This window comes from Bufo gargarizans, chromosome 11, assembly GCF_014858855.1.
Source record: "Bufo gargarizans isolate SCDJY-AF-19 chromosome 11, ASM1485885v1, whole genome shotgun sequence".
Classification (NCBI taxonomy): Eukaryota; Metazoa; Chordata; class Amphibia; order Anura; family Bufonidae; genus Bufo; species Bufo gargarizans.
Genome location: NC_058090.1, coordinates 49,601,372 through 49,623,677, shown reverse-complemented (window position 1 = coordinate 49,623,677; position 22,306 = coordinate 49,601,372). Strand labels below are relative to the sequence as shown.

Sequence of the window (22,306 nt, the reverse complement as noted above, 5' to 3'; positions counted from 1 at the left end):
AGAGGGGGACAAAGTCCATGAAGATGATGCCCTGGGAAAATTCACACTCATATCCCATTGTAAACCAAACTAATAGAAATTATAAAGCATCTGTGCCTCTTATATTACAGATTGTACTACAGCAGGCCATATAATTACAGTAAAAGGACGTGACCACTTTGCACTATCCTTTTTTTGCTACAAGGGTCCCTGGATGATACAATGTTTAAAAGATGCATGGGCTAAACCCCCAAGCAATAAGCTTTAAACAATGGGATATCCAGTAGAAAGTATTCAACTGGCCGTGGCAGTGACTGTTTCCCGTTACATTATGACGAATGGTCACATGATGCAAGGGGATCCGGTCAGCCAGTGATTAGCAGCAGGCGACATCAAACTAGATGTTTACATTGAGGGAGCCCAGCGGAGCAGCTAAGTAAGCTTCCCTTTACAAGTGGGGGGGGGGGGGGTTTGCCAAATTCCCCGCCCCCCCATTCTTGCACAATACCTTTAAAATCTGACACTGTTCTGTGCTAATCTGTTGATGTACCAAATAAAGTATAAATCACTAATAGTAGGATCATAGGGCGTCCGCCCGGGGGGGGGGGGGGGGGGGGCGGGGAAATCTGTGCACTGCCGGATCCAGGGGTGGGGGGGCAACGGGGCACAGGGGAGCTGCTCAGAAGTGGGGGGCGGTGGCGGGGCACAGGGAGATGAACGCTTCCATTGTGGAAGCGTTCCTCTCCATAGTCATCTGTATCGCCGTCCTCAGGACAGCGATACAGATGACTGTGCTGAGGCAGGGGAGGGAGAGGCGTGTCCCTTTCCCTTCCTCTGATAGGCTGCAGGCAATAGGCTGGCAGCCTATCAGAGGTTGGCGCAGGTGGTGCGATGACGTCATTGCGCCGCCTGAACCGCTACTGGCACATAATGGGGATCTCTGGCTACTGCCACATAATGGGGGTCTCTGGCTACTGGCACATAATGGGGGTCTCTGGCTACTGGCACATAATGGGGGTCTCTGGCTACTGGCACATAATGGGGGTCTCTGGCTACTGGCACATAATGGGGGTCTCTGGCTACTGGCACATAATGGGGGCTGTCATTACTGGCACATAATGGGGGCTGTCATTACTGGCACATAATGGGGGCTGTCATTACTGGCACATGATCGGGGCTGTTATTACTGGCACATAATGGGGGCTGTCATTACTGGCACATAATGGGGGCTGTCATTACTGGCACATAATGGGGGCTGTCATTACTGGCACATGATGGGGGGGCTGATATTACTGGCACATGATGGGGGGGGCTGATATTACTGGCACATGATGGGGGGCTGATATTACTGGCACATGATGGGGGGGCTGATATTACTGGCACATGATGGGGGGCTGTTATTACTGGCACATGATGGGGGGCTGTTATTACTGGCACATGATGGGGGTCTGTTATTACTGGCACATGATGGGGGGGCTGTTATTACTGGCACATGATGGGGGGCTGTTATTACTGGCACATGATGGGGGGCTGTTATTACTGGCACATGATGGGGGGGCTGTTATTACTGGCACATGATGGGGGGCTGTTATTACTGGCACATTATTGGGTGCACTATAGGGGCATCTACTGAGGCCACAAAGAAGGGGTGTTTTATATGGGGGGTTCTGTACAGTAGAATTTAATACTGGGACACATTATAAGGAAGGGGGGAGAGGAGTACTATCGGGTCATCTACGGGGGGCACTAAGAATGGGTATTTTATACTGGTACATTATGGGGGGCACTAGGAGGAAGGGGGGAGAGGAGCACTATGGAGGCATTTACTGGGGGCACTATATAGGGGTATTTTATACTAGCACATTATGGGGGCATTATGGGGTCACTATGGGGACATTAGCTCAACTGGGGGCATTACAAGGGGGTATTTTTTGCACTGTCACATTATAAGGAGAATTATTTCTACTGGGGGGCATTATGGTGAGCTTTATTACTCCCACATGGTATGACCCCCTAGTAGCAGCACCAGCCTCTCCCTGCTCTGCTATTCCTCTGTCCCTTCTCCAAATCCTTATTATGAAATCTTTCTAATTAGGATAAAACACAACATCAGCTCTGCCGAGCCCCCGGCCAAGTGTTGAAGTGGTGTCCGAGATCCCCAAGGGCCAAGCCAAGTAATTGTAAGTTTTCATGTGTAATATGTTTATGTTATACACATACAATTGCAAGAAAAAGTATGTGAACCCTTTGGAATGATAAGGATTTACGGACTGAAAATAGCCGAGTGTGCCTCTCGACACTCCCATAGGAATAAATGGAGGACGGCCGCGCATGCGTGGTGTGCCCTCCGGGACTTTGCGGGGGTGGACCCACACCTATCAGACATTGGGGGCATATCCTAGTGATATGCCCCATTGTCTCAGAAGGGAATCCTCCCAAGAGTATACAGTTCAAAGAAAAAGTATGGGAACCCTTTGGAATGATATGGATTTCTGCACAAATTGGTCATATAATGTGATCTGATCTTCATCTAAGTCACAACAATAGACAATCACAGTCTGCTTAATCTAATAAACACACAAATAATTAAATGTTACCATGCTTTTATTGAACACACCATGTAAACATTCACAGTGCAGGTGTAAAAAATATGTGAACCCTTGGATTTAATAACTGGTTGAACCTCCTTTGGCAGCAATAACTTCAACCAAACGTTTCCTGTAGTTGCAGATCAGACGTGGACAACGGTCAGGAGTAATTCTTGACCATTCCTCTTTACAGAACTGTTTCAGTTCAGCAGTATTCTTGGGATGTCTGGTGTGAATCGCTTTCTTGAGGTCATGCCACAGCATCTCAATCGGGTTGAGGTCAGGACTCTGACTGGGCCACTCCAGAAGGCGTATTTTCTTCTGTTTAAGCCATTCTATTGTTGATTTACTTCTATGCTTTGGGTCGTTGTCCTGTTGCAACACCCATCTTCTGTTGAGCTTCAGCTGGTGGACAGATGGCCTTAAGTTCTCCTGCAAAATGTCTTGATAAACTTGGGAATTCATTTTTCCTTCGATGATAGCAATTCGTCCAGGCCCTGACGCAGCAAAGCAGCCCCAAAACATGATGCCCCCACCACCATACTTCACAGTTGGGATGAGGTTTGGATGCTGGTGTACTGTGTCTCTTTTTCTCCACACATAGTGTTGTGTGTTTCTTCCAAACAACTCAACTTTGGTTTCATCTGTCCACAGAATATTTTGCCAGTACTGCTATGGAACATCCAGGTGCTCTTGTGCAAACTGTGAATGTGCAGCAATGTTTTTTTTGGACAGCAGTGGCTTCCTCTGTGGTATCCTCCCATGAAATCCATTCTTGTTTAGTGTTTTACGTATCGTAGATTTGCTAACAGGGATGTTAGCATACTCATTGAGCAGTCTGCGCTGTGCTCTTGCAGTCATCTTTACAGGACAACCACTCCCAGGGAGAGTAGCAGCAGTGCTGAACTTTCTCAATTTATAGACAATTTGTCTTACCGTGGACTGAAGAACAGAAAGGCTTTTGTAGATACTTTTATAACCCTTTCCAGCTTTATGCAAGTCAACAATTCTTAATCGTAGGTCTTCTGAGAGCTCTTTTGTGCGAGGCATCATTCACATCAAGCAATGCTTCTTGTAAAAAGCAAACCCAGAACTGGTGTGTGTTTTTATAGGGCAGGGCAGCTGTAACCAACACCTCCAATCTCATCTCATTGATTGGACTCCAGTTGGCTGACACCTCATTCCAATTAGCTCTTGGGGATGTAATTAGTCTAGGGGTTCACATACTTTTTCCACCTGCACTGTGAATGTTTACATGGTGTGTTCAAACATGGTAACATTTAATTATTTGTGTGTTATTAGTTTAAGCAGACTGTGATTGTCTATTGTTCTGACTTAGATGAAGATCAGATCACATTTTATGACCGATTTGTGCAGAAATCCATATCATTCCAAAGGGATCACATACTTTTTCTTATGTGTTATTATACTTTGTGATAATGAATAAGCCCCTTCCCTTCATTACATTCTCAGAAACAAGCAGAGCATGGATGTCAATAAAATTTCTGCGGACGCCCATGGATTTTCATTCATTCATTTCTACCTGTAAATTTCACAGTTCATTCTCATACCTTTATAAGCTATTTTTTCACCATGCTATCTACTATCTCCTCCAACCTATCACGGGAATGTAACCAGCAGTGATAATAACAAGAGGGGGTCATGTGAAGAATAACTTGTCAATAATAGGATGCATCCAACACATATGTGCTGTGTCTTCATGAGGGAAAGGAAGAAACAATTCTCAAGTCGAGGCAAAACTGATCTCCCAAAAGCAAAAGCCCCCATCCAGCTGCAAAAATAAGCTTGCAAAGATGGGTTATGCACAGGTTATCAGGAGTATATAACTATACAAGGAGCAAAGACAGAGGGCAATAACAAATAATGCTTCCCTTCTTGATGCTGGGTGACGACCACATGCCAGGAAAATCAGAGTCTATCCATTGTAGAAGACTAAAGATCTCATCTCCTCATGTCCTCAGAGAGTATACAGAGCCAAGTTTATTCACACATGACGAACTAGTAATATGGTTCTTATAAACTCTATCAATGACAATCATATTCTTCTATGACTCATAAATAATACCTTATTAACAGGGATAGCATTCTTCACATTGAAATAGAATCCAAAATAGACCATATTGAAGACTCCATGGCGTCCCAAAGTGGCAGTCAGTCCTTTGTTGAGACCTCTCAGTCCTATACCCTCTGTTTGGATGATATTACGAGCCTGTGTAAGGGTGGATGGTTGCTGGAAGGTAACATGATGGGTTATATTCTATGACAATATTGCAAAACATCTTACATATCCTGAAAAATAATGACTGATTAAAAAAATAATGGTTACAGTAAGAGCTAGAACTTATAAGATGCTGGCCTTTATGTTCATCACACCAAAGACCCTAACCTGGACCAGAAGCACTTTTGAGGACATAAGTAAAATTTGGGGGTGAGGCAACCCCATTAAAATATAAAATTTTGACTGCCTAGAACCACCACTAGAGGGAGCTCATGGAATAAATTGATACACTGAACTTAATAATAAAACAGTATACAGTAAGCTCCTAAGCTCCCAATACTGATGGCTGCAGGTCACTATGTATAAAAACAACAACACGTGATTAGGAACTCTATGGCAAAAGACTGTTAATGGCTATCTTGTAGCTCACAATGGGTTACAAAATAAATTTAAAAAAACATACCCACAGATTGGGTGATGTTCCAATTCCGATGCCGCTTGGGTCTATCATTGGTATCTCTCGATGCACATGTAATGCCCGCTTAGACAATCACTGCTGCAGTATGTAGTGAGCTCCCTCTAGTGGTGGCTGCAGGAAGCCGGAATATTATCTTTGAACTCTACGTTTGTGCATTAAGTTTGGAGGTGTGCATCAGAAGAATGAAGCTAAAACTACTCATAATAAGTTAGCACAGACCTAAAGCGACATTGTGACATATAGAATAGCAGTGTTACTTTTATTGGTTATCTGAGGTTTTATGTAGGAATGATGGTAATGGTAAACCTGCTATATTGTCAAAGGATGATACAAAATGCATTCATATTAAAATCACAATGAGACAAGATTGGATGCTGACTGTATAATTTTGACAAATCTGTTTGCTACAAGTCCACGACCAATCACATTGTGCTATACAGTCATCTGTATGATTCACCGCACAATCTACTGATTCAAGACTATGATTTGCTAATGATAAATAACTGATGGGTTGCACAAGAATCAAGATGTCTACGGTCAGTCCCTACATAATAGGTAGCTGTCATTGTGAACACCCGGTAGCACTTGCTTTGTTGATCTTGAGGCCTTTTCCTCCTTGACACATGAAGGACAGGAGAAGACAGAAGATATGAAAGACTGACTGATGAAGGAATGCAGAGCACTGAAATCGAGACTGTCACTCAAGAAGTAAAGATGAAGATAAATTTTGAGTTGAAAAGTAAAACAATTGAAAATAGAGGATGAGATCTAAGTGATTTCAGAGGTCAACTCCATTTGTTTTGTTAAAGAAGCCTGGATTTTTTTCTTTTTTTATTACATATATTGCCAACTCACCAGTGTATGTGGTTCCATCCCAGTTCAGTTGCATCAATACATTTTAAACCGTTTCATTATGAGTACCTAGTCATGTGATCTCTAGAATGACCACCTATTCAGAGCATGCTTTCCTGTGTAGACAGGAAGTTAGCCTCCAGATGAGTTCATACAGTGAGTAGCTGCTAAGTTATAAAACTCCCCTGAATTACACTGTCTACATTATAGGTGTGTGCTGTGTGCAGAATATCCAGTGTATCCTATGAGATGCAAATTCCCATCCTGCTTGTAGAAGCTGACAGAATGTATCCTATCACAAGCAGGAGGCAGGGGAGACCGGCTAAAGCTGCATAAGGTTGGATACACAAACTCTGCAGAATGGCATAGAGGACAGCATTTCTATGTCACTGATCTATAACTTGCTGCTTTTAGATAAGCCTCAGAGCGGAGCAAGTGCAGCGTGATGAAATTCTAGCTCCTCGGTAAAGTCATAGGCTGCATTAGGGGAAACCATCAGAGGGAAAGAAGGAATCAAGATGGAAGAAAACCCATAAATGGCACATCAACTAAAACAGACAAGGTATTTACAAGAACTTGTACATTATTGTTTAATGTTATTCAAACGTGTTTTAATTGTCCAGGGTATTTACATAAAAGGAAGAGAACCATCTCGCTAGTGCCACTCTGTGGAAATAGCCCCCTATGAGTCAAAAATCCGACTTTTGGGATTTGACAAGGGAATATAGCCAAGCCAAATAGCCATCGGTAGACAGCTGGAAATGTATCTACACTGCCTGTCCAAAAAAAAAAGTCGCCACCTGGATTTAACTAAGCAAATAGTCATGAGCCTCCTATTGGAAAATTACTGCATAGCCGATTATCTTTCAGCTGGCAATAAGTTATTTAACCCCAACTGGTGCAATGAGTTGCTTCTCATTTCTTAAACAACCAAGTCGAAAGACACATCTCGCGGTCGTGGAAAAGATGTAAGTCTGTTTGAGAAGGGTCAAATCATTGGCATGCACCAAGCAGAGAAAACATCTAAGGAGATTGCAGAAACTACTAAAATTGGGTTAAGAACTGTCCAACGCATTATAAAAAACTGGAAGGATAGTGGAGACCCATAGTATTCGAGGAAGAAATGCGCAGAGAAAAAAAATCCTGAATGATCGTGATCGGCGATCACTTAAACATTTGGTGAAATCAAATCGAAGAAAAACAACAGTAGAACTCAGGGCAATGTTTAATAATGAAAGTAAGAGCATTTCCACACGCACAATGCGAAGGGAACTCAAGGGATTGGGACTGAACAGCTGTGTAGCCGTAAGAAAACCACTAATCAGTGAGGCAAACCAGAAAAAAGGCTTCAATTTGCTAGGGAGCATAAAGATTGGACTCTGGAGCAATGGAAGAAGGTCATGTGGTCTGACGAGTCCAGGATTACCCTGTTCCAGAGTGATGGGCACATCAGGGTAAGAAGAGAGGCAGATGAAGTGATGCACCCATAATGCCTAGTGCCTACTGTACAAGCCTGTGGGGGCAGTGTTATGATCTGGGGTTCCTGCAGTTGGTCAGGTCTAGGTTCAGCAACAGTATGTTCTCCAAGAATGAGGCCAGCTGACTAGAGGCCAGCTGACTACCTGAACATACTGAATGACCAGGTTATTCCATCAATGGATTTTTTCTTCCCTGATGGCACGGGCATATTCCAAGATGACAATGCCAGGATTAATTGGGCTCAAATTGTGAAAGAGTGGTTCAGGGAGCATGAGACATCATTTTCACACATGGATTGGCCACCACAGAGTCCAGACCTTAACCCCATTGAGAATCTGCTGTAGAAGGCTTTGCGCAGCGGTCAGACTCTACCATCATCAATGCAAGATCTTTGTGAAAAATTTATGCAACACTGGATGGAAATAAATCTTGTGACATTGCAGAAGCTTATTGAAACAATGCCACAGCGAATGCCTGCCACAATCAAAGCTAAAGGCGGTCCAACAAAATATTAGGGTGTGTAACCTTTTTTTTTTGGGTGGAGACTTTTTTTTTGGACAGGCAGTGTAGTTAGATAGATGGGAAACTAACCAGATCCATACAAGGTATCATTGGAGTCAAAACAACAATGCTTGGTGCTAAAACTGCCTATGTCTGAAGAGGCTCTGTGCATCGCCAAAACATGTTGCAGCAGCTCATCATTTATTCATAACATATTTTCAAGGCTTATTCTACCTGCTTGTACAATTTTATAATAAATCTATTCTGCACTATGTTATTTTTTCTAATATTTGACCATCCGTTGTGATCTTACTGAATTTCATTCATGGTGCTTTATGGACAGCCTTCCTGGAATGACTACTGATCGGCCACACATTCACCCTCGTCCAACAGTAAATGTCATTGGCCAAAGTACTCTCTAAAATCTACTAGTCCCACCCCATAGACTTTAAAGTTGGACATTCACTGAATTACAAATTCTGTATGATGGTGTTAATATGCCTGTAAGACAGAAATAGCATGTAATGGAATCTAATAAATTGTTACTTTGGTGGCCCATGCCCGCCGCTGCCATGCTAGTCCGGATAGGCACAGGCGACACTCCACTCACCCTGTGAATGTCGCAGTTCCAGCGCAGCCCAGGCGCTTGTGTTCTGTGTGTCTAGTGGAGATATTCTTCTTTGAACCTCACCTTGTTTTTGCAGTATTACAACAGTTAACCTCCTTTGGTTCTGTGTGTAGCTGCTTGTAATGTGTTAATCAGCTCTGCTATACGTGCTGTGCCATTTGTCTCACTGCCTGAGAAACAGGTCTGCTAGCTTGCTAGATCCTGCAAAGAATGATACAATACGATTGTCTCCCTGTATACCGACTTCTGCCTGGTTACCGGATTTGGAATCTCTGCCGTCTGACCTAACCCATGTACTATCACTGTACTGACCCTGTGCTGCCTGCCCTGACCTTTGGACTGTTTCTAGGATTTGCACAGCCTGTTACTGTCTATGAGTTTTGCCTGATCTCTTTGTGCTTCGCAATAGTGTCTGTGAAAGGTGAAGTGTGGAAATGGTTTTATTTATTATTCAAATACATTCTTAAATGGAAAAAAATATAATTATTTTTATATTGATGACGGTAATCTTATGGTCCTCAAAGGGTTTTTAAGGATTAGTCCAAAGTCAAACCGATTGGTTGACACAGTGGTTCCACTGCTAAGGCCTGTTTCACACTGTGGTTACTTGTTTGGGCAGGGGAACAGCCTGCCGAACTGTAACTACCGCGTATAGCTGTGCGCTTCCTGAAGTCCCCCGGCCCCATTAACTATAATGGGGACCAGCAAATATGCTGGACAAATACCCCTGCTGGAACGAGTAATGCCAGTGTGAAACAGGCCTAATACTGATCAGCTAATTCGACAATTCTTCACTGTGAAGCTCCCTCAGGGGTGTAATCTAAAAATTTTTGGTGCAGACTGGGTAAGAAGTGGATGCTCATTTGGCCTGTACTGGAGTAAACTCAGTTTCTGCAAGAACTAGAAAACTAACGCATGGCCTTGGCCACATAAACTAAATTATGAACATCAATAATAGCATGACAAATATACAGTTTTAAAACTCTTACCAGGGCATATGTATCGCGGTTAGCTTGTAGACTGACTTTTACAACTTCAAAAGGATTTACTACCACTGCTTCCGTCAGTCCAGAACCGAATCCAGCAATTGCAAACACCTGCAAAGAAGGCGGCATGTACAAATGTGTTATAGTAATAACTATATCTGCAAGTCCATGGACTTGTGCCAAGATGATGTCAGTATGTACAGAATGATGACGTCACACATATTGAATGTAGTATGACTGAATGTATGAATTCAATATGATCAACATATTAGAGCTGAATGACATTCAAGTGAATGGAACTGTGCTGTAGCACCAGTCATGACCACCTGTATAGATGAGGTGCTGTGCCTGTGCAGAAAATAAATGGGACGCAGCCCTGCGTGGAGAACCGCAGGCATCAATGATCGATTTATTCATTCATCATCAGATTCATTGATCTTATCTTGGCGGTTACGGGGATGGTACCCCGCAAATCAAATACTGATGGCTTATTCTACAGACCCTTTTAAGTATGATCAGTATGCTCTCCTTGGAAAAGTCGGGAAAAAAAAGCAGGAGAACACTCCATTGCCCTTCTCAATAACATATCTCTGTTTCGCGAGACTAATATCTTCACCAGGAGTGTCCGTGGCTGCCTTCCAGGAATTGGTTTACCTCCGGGGACCAGGTGTGCCCTTTCCACTAAAAACAAGGGAGAAAAATGTTCTTTTCCAAACTTCTCCAGGATCAACATTTGTATCATTTGAGCAGGATTTTTTTCCTCAGCACCCTCAGGTAACCCCAGGATTCTCACGTTCCATCTCCTTGACCTGCCCTCCAAGTCTACAACTTTTTTCTAAGCATGTTAAGATCCGTCTTTAGGGTAGAGATTTAAGTTTTTTATGTTTTAAGTTCATTCTGTAAAGCACCCACTGACTTTTCTACGGCATTAACTCTCCCCCGAATCTTCGATACATCATCCCTTATCAGGGCTACATCAGATTGGATCGACCCGGGCTGCATTGACATATCCTGTATTATTTCCCCATTTTTTTTGATTGCCAGCAATATTTCTTTTAGAGGGGAAGATTCAACATTGGATAGTTCTCCTTCCTCCACTGTCTCCGTTCCCTCACCTTGGGAGAATTCATTCAATGTTTCCTCCACCGTAATTGCAGAATTCTTATTTCTTTTAGAGTTAGTATCCTGCAGCCCTTTTAGTCTTTCTCTGGTACTAATTTTTGCTGAATCCAAAGGTCTCTGGGCTGTCTGTACCCCAAATAAGTCCACTGAGCGCCTATTTTGCTTAGGGCCCATTTCCGATTTTTTTTTCCTTCTCTCTTCCCTCCTCTTTCTCCCCTTTTCTTCAATTTCGCTTTTTCCTGAATAAGCTGCTTGTATATTAGTCTGTTATAAAAAATGCCTTCAGCACACCACAAAAAACAAATCCAAAAAGGAAAAGTCTCACCAATCTCCTTGTAGACGGTCAGCAAGATGCAACACACAGAGAAGGAACGAGGAACCGGCAGAGGAATCCACGTGGTAGACAAGCGGGATCAGAGGAACCGCAGCCGAACCACACAATCTATAAGGTCCGGGAGATATAGATGGGCAGAGGGTGGGAGATCAGAGGAGACCCTTAGGAGGAATAAAGTAGAGAGTAATTCTACGGACTCCAAGTTCAATACAGGTCCAGTCAGTTTAGTGAGGAGTACGAATACCTCCTAGGCTCACAAACCAAGCAGGTAGCCTCCGTAGCAACGATCAGCTCAAACAGCCACTAAAGCGGATCGGCAGCTCGATCTAGGGCTTGGGAGCAGCTCCTAATGCCGGGCAACACGAGGGCTGGTGGGAAATGTCAGGAGGAGAGGAGGAGGGCGTGACGCACCTTGCCTACGTCATCATGTCTTCCTGGTGTTTGAGTGCACAGTGAGTGCACAAGGAGATTCAAGAATAGAGAGGTACTTTTACTGCGGTTAAAAAACTTTTACAGGAAAAGGATATTAAGTATTCATTTGTTTATCCAGCTAAACTTCGGATAATTTTTAATGAGGGAACTCATTTCTTTGATACTTTGCTTCTCTCCATGAATTGGTTTAGACCGGAATAATATCTGATTAGTTCTATTTTCCTTTTCTTGTTTGGTAGCAGTGGTGGGGTTATGTGGTAGTGAGAGGGGAAGGGATGGTCTTAGTTGAGAGATCTGTTGCAGAATGTGGCGGATCAAGTGGATTAGGAGGGTAAATGAGTTTTTTGGGGAGGATTGCGATGTGTCTCATAGGATGGGGGGGGGATAGGATCTGAAAATCTCAAGGATCTTTGAAAAGAGAGAGTTTTGTTAACCGACTTAAAGGGAGTCTGTCACCACAATTTGTCCTTATAGACCACTTATATAGCACTATAGCATAACTATAGATCAGTCAAACAGGTACCTTTGTCTTTTTGTTTGGATGTTCACCAGGGGCAAAAACGGAGGTTTATTCATATGTAAATGAGGGCTCGCAAGTGCCCGCCCAGGGGTGGCGTTCGGGCTGTAAGTGCCCAGGACGCTCTGCCTTCTTCTCACATAACCCCTCCCCAGCCTGTTGCTTGGCCTGTCCTGTAAGCCTCTTACGTCATCCAGTGTACTGGCCGATATCCCGCCCGCATATGCGCACTGCATGGAATGATGCTGCTGCCCACAATGGTCATCACAGTGTGCATGCGCCGGCGGGATATCAGCCAGTACACTGGATGACGTAAGAGGCTTACAGGGCGGGCCAAGCAACAGGCTGGGGAGGGGTTATGTGAGAAGAAGGCAGAGTGTCCTGGGCACTTACAGCCCGAACGCCGCCCCTGGGCACTTGCGAGCCCTCATTTACATATGAATAAAACTCAGTTTTTGCCCCTGGTGAACATCCAAACAAAAAGACAAAGGTACCGTTTGACTGATCTATAGATATGCTACAGTGCTATGTAAGTGGTCTATAAGGGTAAATTGTGGTGACAGACTCCCTTTAATGTCAGCTAGAATCTTAACCTGGAATGTTCGGGGTCTGGGGGATGAATTAAAGAGACAAGTGTTTTTTTATCTCGTGCAGAGACACTTACCAGCGATTGTTTGCTTGGTTGAAACTCATTTTATTGAGGAGACCTCCCTGCGGTTCGGCAGGGGATGGGCTGCGCAGACGTATCATTCTACCTTTACTAGTTACTCTAAAAAAGTGACAGTTTTTATTTATAGAGCGATTGACTTTGTCTGCGAGGCATCCTCTGTTGATAAGCAGAGGAGATTAGTTTTTTTGTATTGTAAACTTGCTGGGAAATTATGTTACATAGTTAATACGGTTGAAAAAAGACAAACGTCCATCAAGTTCAACCAAGGGATAGGTGGGGACGCGAATCCCAGAAGGAAGTGAGACTCAGATTTCTACACGTTTTCATTAGCATTTATATTTTTTACTTTTAAGAATTCGCCTAAGGCTGTATTCACACGTCCGCAATGTGTTTTGCGGATACACGGAGACACGGATCCGCAAAACACGGAAAGCGGCAATGTGCTTTCCGCATTTTGCGGACCGCACATTGCCGACATAATAGAATATGCCTGTTCTTGTCCGCAATTGCGGACAAGAATAGGACATGTTCTATTTTTTTGCGGAAACGGAAGCACGGATGCGGAAGTGCGGATCCGCAAATGTGGATGCGGACAGCACATTCCGTCCCCATAGAGAATGAATGGGTCCGCACCCTTTACGCAAAATTGCGGAAAGGATGCGGACCCATTTTGCGGACGTGTGAATGGAGCCTAAACCCTTTTTAAAACTGTCCACTGTTCCTGCTGTGACCACGTCCTGAGGAAGTCTATTCCACAGCTTCACAGTTCTCACAGTAAAGAAGCTTTGATGCTTCTGGAGACTGAACTTTTTCTTCTTCAGTCGGAGGCAGGGCCCCCTTGTCTTTTGAGCACATTTTACATGGAACAGCTTTTCAACGTATTTTTTGTATGGCCCATTTATATACTTGTACAGGTTAATCATGTCCCCCCTTAGACATCTCTTCTCAAGACTAAATAAATAAAATTATTTTAATCTTTCTTCATAACTAAGACCCTCCATTCCCCTTATCATTTTAGTCGCTCTCCTCTGTACTTGTTCCAGCTGCAGTGCATCCTTTCTATGTACTGGTGCCCAGAACTGGACTGCGTATTCCAGATGAGGCTGCACCAGCGCTTTGTAAAGTGGTAGTATTATATCCCTGCCCCGCAAGTCCATGCCTCGTTTAATGCATTGCAATATTCTGGTGGCCTTAGAATCAGCTGATTGACATTGTATACTATAATTTAATCTACCATTCACAAGGACACCCAAATCCTTCTCTATAAGTGACTCTCCCAGTGCTACATCATCTAGGACATATGAAGCACAGAGATTATTACTACCAAGATGCATAACTTTACATTTGTCCACATTGAACCTTAGTTGATGCCCAATCACTCAGAGTGTTCAAGTCAGCTTGGAGTTTATGGACATCTTCCATAGACTGCACAGTACTACACAGCTTAGTGTCATCTGCAAAAATAGAAATGGTGCTATTAATCCCATTCTCAATATCATTAATAAATACATTAAATAATAAAGGGCCCAGCACTGAACCTTAAGGTACACACTTATAACCCGGGACCATTCTGAATAGGAATCATTGACCACAACTCTCTGGACACGGTCCTTCAGACAGTTTTCAATCCAATTACAAACTATACTTTCCAAGCCAATAGACCTTACTTTACTTATTAAGAGTCTATGAGGGACAGTATCAAAAGCCTTTGCAAAATCCAGAAACACTACATCCACAGCCACCCCTCTGTCCAGGCTACTACTCAGCTCCTCATAAAAATAAATCAGGTTAGACTGAGAACTTCTGTCCTTGGTAAACCCATGCTGGTTATCACTTATAATATTATTTATAGTCACATACTCCTGTATATAGTTCCTTAAGATTCCTTCAAACATTTTTCCCACAACAGAAGTTAAACTAACTGGTCTATAAGGATGTATATTCTAGCTTTTGTTTATATCCCACCTCCTTTTTCCTTAAATGTGCTAACTCTTTGTTAACTTTTATAGAACAATTGCCTGAATGCCCCTCATTAGTTATTTGGGACTTTAATTGTGTCATCAATCCTACTACAGACAGGATCTCCATGGGGGGTGGCTATACATTTGCCCAAGGATCTGCCTTGGCACGTTTTTGTCAGGAATGGGGTTTTGGGGACGTTTGGAGATGGTTAGGACATGGGAGAAGAGCTTACTCCTGTATAAGCAAATCTGGAAAATCTATGTCTAGGATAGGTCTGGCCTTAATAAATGAAAAATATATGAGTTATGTAAAATGGATGAAATATGAGGCAACGTCTCTTTCGAACCATGTACCTTTGTCTCTTGAGATCTGTATGGCCCACAATGAAGATATGGTCGAAAACCCCATTTAGATTAAATCCCCATTGGATGTCGGTAATGGAGAATCATGAATTAATACAACAGGAGATTGTGTGTTTTTGGAATACCAATTACAATTCAGCTAAAACCCAAGTAGTCTGGGATGCGTTTAAGGCATACATGAGGGGGATTTTTGCTAGTAATATTGCTAATCTAAGGAAAGGATATGGTATCAATGAGAAGACTTTAAAAGAAGCAGCGATATCAGCTACACATTCCTTTTCTAGGAATAAGACAGAAATAGAAAAATAGAAAAAACATGCAGAAGACAAGCCAAGCTTATTCTGACTTTTGTTGGAGAAGGCTCAACAGAGGCTATTCTTCAGGGGTCAAAATTATTTTTACTGAATCAGGGCGTCCAGAAAAATTGCTGTCGAGAGTGATTTCTTATCAGGATAATAAAAAACAGATAGGTAACATCCGTTTAACAGATGGTAAAATAGTTAATGATCAGGATCTCATAAAGGGAACTTTTCTGAACCATTTCTCAGACCTATACAAATCAGATAGCAATATTACGGAGGAAATGATGGATTCCTATTTGGACGCCATCTCCTTCCCAGCCATTACTGACATCCAATGGGATTCGCTTGAGGTGGATTTTTCTATACAGGAATTGGAAGCAGGAATTAAAGTATGCTCTGGTAACTCCTCCCCTGGATCAGATGGGTTTCTATATGAATTTTAAATATAGGGACGTTATTCTTCCTAGGCTGTTGAAGTATTCGATGAGTCATTGGAGGATGGGAGTCTATCGGAATCAATGACAGAAGCTGTAATAATATTAATTCCGAAAAAAGGTAAGGGCCCCCTAGATTTGGGGTCATATAGACCTATATCGTTATTAAATACGGATGTCAAGCTTCTCTCAAGGATTCTGGCTACAAGGCTCTCTAAGGTTATCCCTTCAATTATACATCCAGACCAGAATGGGTTTATTCCAAATAAGGGTACTCATCATAACCTACATCACCTATTTACGAATATTTAGTCACCCGGGGGGAGTCTCTAGTTCCATTCTGTCTTTGGATGTCTCTAAGCCCTTTGACAGAGTGGAGAGGAGATTCCTCTGGAAGGTTTTGGGTAGGATGGGATTTGGAGATAGATTTATAGATATAATTAAACTGTTATATAGATCTCCTTTGGCGAGATTGAACATTAATGGGAGTTTGACATCTAGTTTTACTTTGAATAGGGGTACTCGCCAAGGTTGCCCATTATCACCACTGTTATTTGATATCTATATTGAGCCCTTAGCCTTGGCTGTTAGGCAGGACACTAAAATTAAAGGGTTTGGAACTTTAGGGATAGAGGATCGTATTTCTTTATATGTGGATGATGTCTTATTTTTTATAGATCATACTAATACAACTCTTCCAAGACTCATCCGAATAGTTAACTCCTTTGATAAGGTCTCAGGCCTAGATATAAATTGGTCAAAAACTACTCTCATGCCAGTGGATAGCTTTGTACCCTCTAGTGAGGGACTTTTGAGCAAGTTGAATGTTTCTGATACCTTTCAATACTTGGGTATGATTATATTTCCCAAGATTGAAGATTTTTTATAGCTTAACCTCAACCCATTGTTAACTAAACGGAGATTAAAAATTGGGGTTAGGCTGCGACTTACTTTATCCAGAGCTGACAGAGTATCCCTGGTTATGATGGTGATCCTACCCTAACTCCTCTATATCCTTAGGAACCCACCCATATGGATAGAGGATACATTTTTCAAACTTATGGTGAGTATGATTAATGACTTGTTGTGGGGAAGAAAGCGGTTAGGCTTAAATTGGAATATTTGTATAAGCCGCTGGAGCAGGGGGGGGGGGGGGGGGGGGGGTGGGGGGGTGTTGGAATCTTCCCTACTTCAAGGGGTATTTTATAGCCGACAGTTATGGTTATATCGTGAATGGGAGAAAAGTGCATTGTGTACGACTCTGGTGAGGAGATCCTCATATAACAATATATTTACCTTACTGGAATCTGGGCAACTGATTAATGTGGAACAGGAGTACAAAGAGGCTAGAAAGCTATTATCCAACTCTTGGGACATTATTAGATCATGGCTGGGGATAAACGGAACGCTCCAATGCACTCCTCTTTGGTATAATCTCCATATACAGGCTTTAGTACAATTCAATATTTTGCATAGATTATATCTTACGCCCTTATGGCTTAATACATGTGGGTTAAGAGATAGTTCTTAGTGTCCACGGTGTGATTTACCTGGTGCAGATCATCTGTATATGCTCTGATCTTGCCCAAAACTAAAAGAATACTGGAGTGCTATTAATAATTTTCTTATTCATAAATTGAGACTACAGATTCCTTTTATGGTAGAATGTTGGATGCTGAGTGATCTTTCTAAGTTAAGTATCCATAAATACAAGAAGATTCTTTTAGGTAGCATATTGTTTCTGGCTAGACTGCTCCTGTTTATTCGGGCCTGGTTTTCACAATATGTTCCAGAGCTGAACACATGGATAAACTTGGTTAATAAGGTAAAAAACGATGAAAATATTCTTTATAAGCAAATAAATGCCCAAAAGAAGTGGACGGCTTGGGAGGCTTGGAGGTGTTAAACCTCCTCCTCTCATCTTTAGGTTTGATTCTTTTTGACTTTTTTTTTCTTCTTGTTCTTTCCTTCTTAGCTTTTCCTTTTGCTCTCTCTGTTTTTTTTCTGAGTGATAGAGGGATTTGAGACGCATCGCAAGGGTAGGTGGGAACTAGGTGGTCTATGGGGGAAATAAAGTATAATAAGTTTGAATTTTTATTTTATTAAAATGGTCTGTATATGTCTTATTCTAATAAAGATAATAATAATAAAAAAAAAGTATGACCAGTATGTTAAAATAGGGAGCAGGTATGAGGGGAAATATCTTCACAGCACTGTACAGTGGCTTATTAAGGACAATTATACCATCATATGTATCAGGTTTCATTACACCTGGTAGCATTATTTACACTGCAGATTATGAGCATATGAATCCACATCAAAATCTGCAACTTATATTCATAACAAAATGTGATGCGGATTTATACACGGAGGTGCGGATTTCATTGCAGATCTGCAACTAATCTTTCTGTCTTGTGGACTTCGATGCAGATTTGACTTCAATGGAAACATCTTCAGCAAATCCACAGACAATGCAGAAAATAATGAACAAACTGCAGATTTTTTCAAATGGAATCCGCACTTAAAAAAAAATTAACAGCATGCAAAAAGTCTGGGTAAAACTTCACTAACTGGAATTGTGCTGTCAATTCGTGTGGATTTGCGAAAATGAGAGATGTGTGAACTTAGCCTTAGGATATGAAAAAGTTATTTGACTCACCCATGCAGGAGGCAAAGACAATAGAGTAAGCAGCTTTTTGTATTGTTCAAAGGTGAAGAACTGAAAGAAAGTAAATCCATGATCATCAGTCTGTTGAAGAGATCTCGCTTAATGATAAAGTATTGAATATATATTGCCAGAAATAATTTTTACCTGCAACTCCAAGAAAGTAGGATAAGATCTGTACTAGTTGTACATTTCAAGCCACTGACAGTAAGCATTTTTTGTTTAGGATTGCATTTTACAAATTTTTGGCTAAAAATAATGTTTTCAATTGGCCTTTATTATAAATATTGAGCCTTTCTGTCACAAAGAGTTAACTATTTTTCTAGCTGTGTGACTGATACTTTCACTTTGTGCCCTCATCTAATAACCCTTATCTGTAAATTACTAAGAGGTCATAAATACTCATTTAAGCCGCTTATCAGTAAGATAAGAACTGAGCTATAATGAGTGTTTATAATGTCAGAGAGCAGAGATAAGGAGCCCGTCAGTTCCCCAACTGATGGAAAAAAGAGAAAATCCACAGGCTGCTACTAGAGCATCTCAGCTCTGTACAGAAAAAAAGACCCCCAAAAAGTAGCCTGCCTCCAGAGATAGTAGGACAAGATGAACAAGCAAATGGAGTGTTTTTTTTTTTAATTACCAACAAGCCACAAAAGATGCTGAAAGTGGTCCCCATTCACGTCTATGCATCTTTGGGCAGGTGGGATTATGTTGGCTGATACTGCTTGCAGCTCTTCAGCAGTGATGCTGCGGATGGTGTTTGTTATATTTTCCTTGAGTTCATCCAGAGGATGTAGATTGTTAGCGGACACTTTCAGTTTTTTACCCACAGATAAAAATCGTATGTAGACAAGTCTGAGGAATGTGGTGGCCATAACCCCTTGCTCACAGTTCGGTCCTCCGTAAACAGTTCATGAACCTGTGCCAGCGAGTTCCGTGAGGTCTGGCATGTTGCCCCATCTTGTTGGAAAAAGCAGGACATTTTTTCTTCTGCCGCTTCACTGTTGAAGAGCTGCAAGGCAGTATCAGCAAACATAATCCGACGTGCCCGAAGATGCATAGATGTGAACGGGGACCACTTTCAGCATCTTTTGCGACTTGTGGGTAATTAAACAAAAACAATCCTCTTGCTCGTTCATCTTGTCATACTATCGCTGGAGGTGGGCTACTTTTTCGTGGCCACCCTGTATTTAAATGTTTTAAAGCTTGTCATCTCGCACCACTCATCTCAGAATATGTTGGGCCAACAGTAAACATAAGGAAGGACACAGATCCAAATCCTGACTGGTTATATTTCGCATGGACACAAGTATTTAGACCCTTTGCTATGACGCTCTGGGGGGCTCCCATTTTTCTCGATAATCTTTGAGAGGTTTCTGCATCTTGATTGGAGTCCACCTGTGGCAAATTCAGTTTATTGGACATGATTTGGAAAGAAACAGCCCTGTCTATATAAGGTCTTACAGCTGACAATGCATATCAGAGCAAAAACCTGCTGCGCTGAAAGTTTCCAAGAGCACAGTGGCCTCCACAATTCTTAAATGGAAGTTGTGAAGAACCAAGACTCTTCCTAGAGCTGTCCGCCCCACCAAAGTAGGTAATCAGAGGAGAAGGGAACAAGAACCCAATGGTCACTCTGGCTGAGCTCCAAAGATCCTGTGTGCAGATAAGAAAAAATTCCAGAAAGTCAACCTTCAGTGCAGAATTGCTCCAATCTGGGCTTTATCGCAGAGTGGCCAAAACGAAGCCTTTCCTCAGTACAAGACACATGAAAGTTTACTAAAAGGCACCTAAACAAGATTCTCCGGTCTGATGAAACCAAGATGGAGCTTTTTGGCCTCAATTCCAAGAGTCATATTTGGAGGAAATGAGGCAATGCCTAACAGCTTCACTACAGTGAAGTATGGTGGTGACAGCATCATGCTATGGGGTTGTTTTTCTGTGGCTGGGACAGGGAGATTGGTCAGAGTTGAGGGAAAGCTAAATTAAGCAAAGTACAGAAATATTCTTAATGAAAACCTGATCCAGAGTGCTCTGGACCTCAGACTGGGCTTACAGGTCCACCTTCCAACAAGAAAATGACCCTCAGCACGCAGCCAAGACAATACAAGAGAGGCTTAAGAGCAACTCTGTGAATGTCACTGAGTGGCCCAGCCAGAGCCCAGACTTGAACCCAATTGAACATCTCTGGAGAGAACTGAAAATGGCTGTCCATGGACTGTCCCCATCCAACCTAACAGAGCTTGAGAGGATCTGCAGAGAAGAATGGCAGAAAATGCTCAAATCCAGGTGTGTAAACCTTATGGCATCATCTCTAAGAAGACTGGAGGCTGTAATCACTGCCAAAGGGGCTTCAACTAAGTTCTGAGTAAAGAGTCTGAATACTTAAGTAAATGCAAGATTTTAGTTTTTCCTTTTCAATAAATTAGCAAATATTTGTAAAATTCAGTTTTCTCTTTGTCATTATGCTGTACTGAGTGCAGAATGACAGATACAATTTTAACTTTTTTTTATTTTAGCACAAGGCTGCAACATAACAAAATGTAAAAAAAAAGTGAAGACTTTCACTGTGCTAGGGCAATATACGGAGATAGTTGAGTCCCACATTTGGTCCCCTCATATATTAGTCAAAGAGTTTCACTTAGGTCTCTTGCACAAGAACATTGACTTTAATGGGTCCACAATCCGGCCGTTCTGCAAAAAGATAGGACATGTTCTATCTTTTTGCGAAACGGAAGTACGGGACTCCGTAGTGCTTCCGTTCCGCATCTCTGGATTTGAGGACCCATTGAAGTGAATGGGTCCGCATCTGTGATGCGGTATAGCCCACGGAACAGCACCCGTGTATTGCGGATCCGCAAATGCGGTCGCAATATGGCAACGTGGCGCACACGTTCGTGTGCAAGAGGCCTCACTGTGATGGTCCTGTGATGTCTGTGCATTGCATGAACAACCCACTGATTTCAGTAAACAACATGTAATGCTTCACTTTCTCTGCAGTAGGGAAAGGTTTCCCCAGAGAATGGAGATGATCACATCATCTGTACTAGAGATGAGCAAATTGATTTATACATAATGAATTGTACACCTGTGAGGGTCTGTCGAAGCTCCCTCCTGTTGCTTGATTGACAGGGCGAGCAACTCGCCCAGCCTCAACAATCTTAAGCTTAAGCTGCGGTTTTGAGTAGCGGCAAAAGTAAAGAGGCTCTGTTTATGAGCTGCTACCCAGAAGTGTAGTGGCGCATGCATAGTAACTGCGCCGGTATCTGCAGCACTTGCCCACGGTGGTCAACCCATTTAAGAGAAAAGGGAGCAGTAAATCTATGTAAAATAAGCCCCCTCTAGTGGTTGGTGCAGAAAGCCTAAATTTTGTCACCAGGATTTAGGTCCCAAACTGCTAAGAACCTGTTATCCAGGATGGTGACAGCTTCACAATGATGTGTGTATGGAGTCATGGGGATGGAGCCTTGGATGAGTCACGTTGGCTGGACCCCCTCTTGTTTTAATTGGCATCCAACAGGCCAGGTAGGTCATCACAAGCCACCTCCAGCGATATCTGGTACATGTGCAGTGCACAGTAGAAGTCTAGACCAGTGCACCTCACTTCACTCCAGGTGGTGGTTTGCAACATTGAACCTGACCTGCAGGATGCCAGTCAAGCCAGGAGGGGCTCTGGCCGGAGTGACTTAAGGAGAGTGGCTCCACCTTCTTGAAGTCTTCGGGCTCATGCACATGACCGTGTTTTTTTAAATTTTATTAGATCTGCCTTTTTCGGG

At 42.5% G+C, this 22,306-nt stretch overlaps 1 protein-coding gene across 1 annotated transcript in view; it reads right to left on the bottom strand.

Annotated features, from left to right (window-relative positions):
* Positions 1–22,306, bottom strand: part of SLC25A21 (solute carrier family 25 member 21) — a 321,849-nt gene that overhangs the window by 51,623 nt on the left and 247,920 nt on the right. The window contains exons 8-10 of the mRNA XM_044272495.1: positions 18,525–18,584; positions 9,734–9,841; positions 4,654–4,818 (exon numbers count right to left, since the gene is read on the bottom strand). Coding sequence (XP_044128430.1) covers positions 4,654–4,818; positions 9,734–9,841; positions 18,525–18,584 — 333 coding nt within the window. The remainder of the gene's footprint in view (positions 1–4,653; positions 4,819–9,733; positions 9,842–18,524; positions 18,585–22,306) is intronic.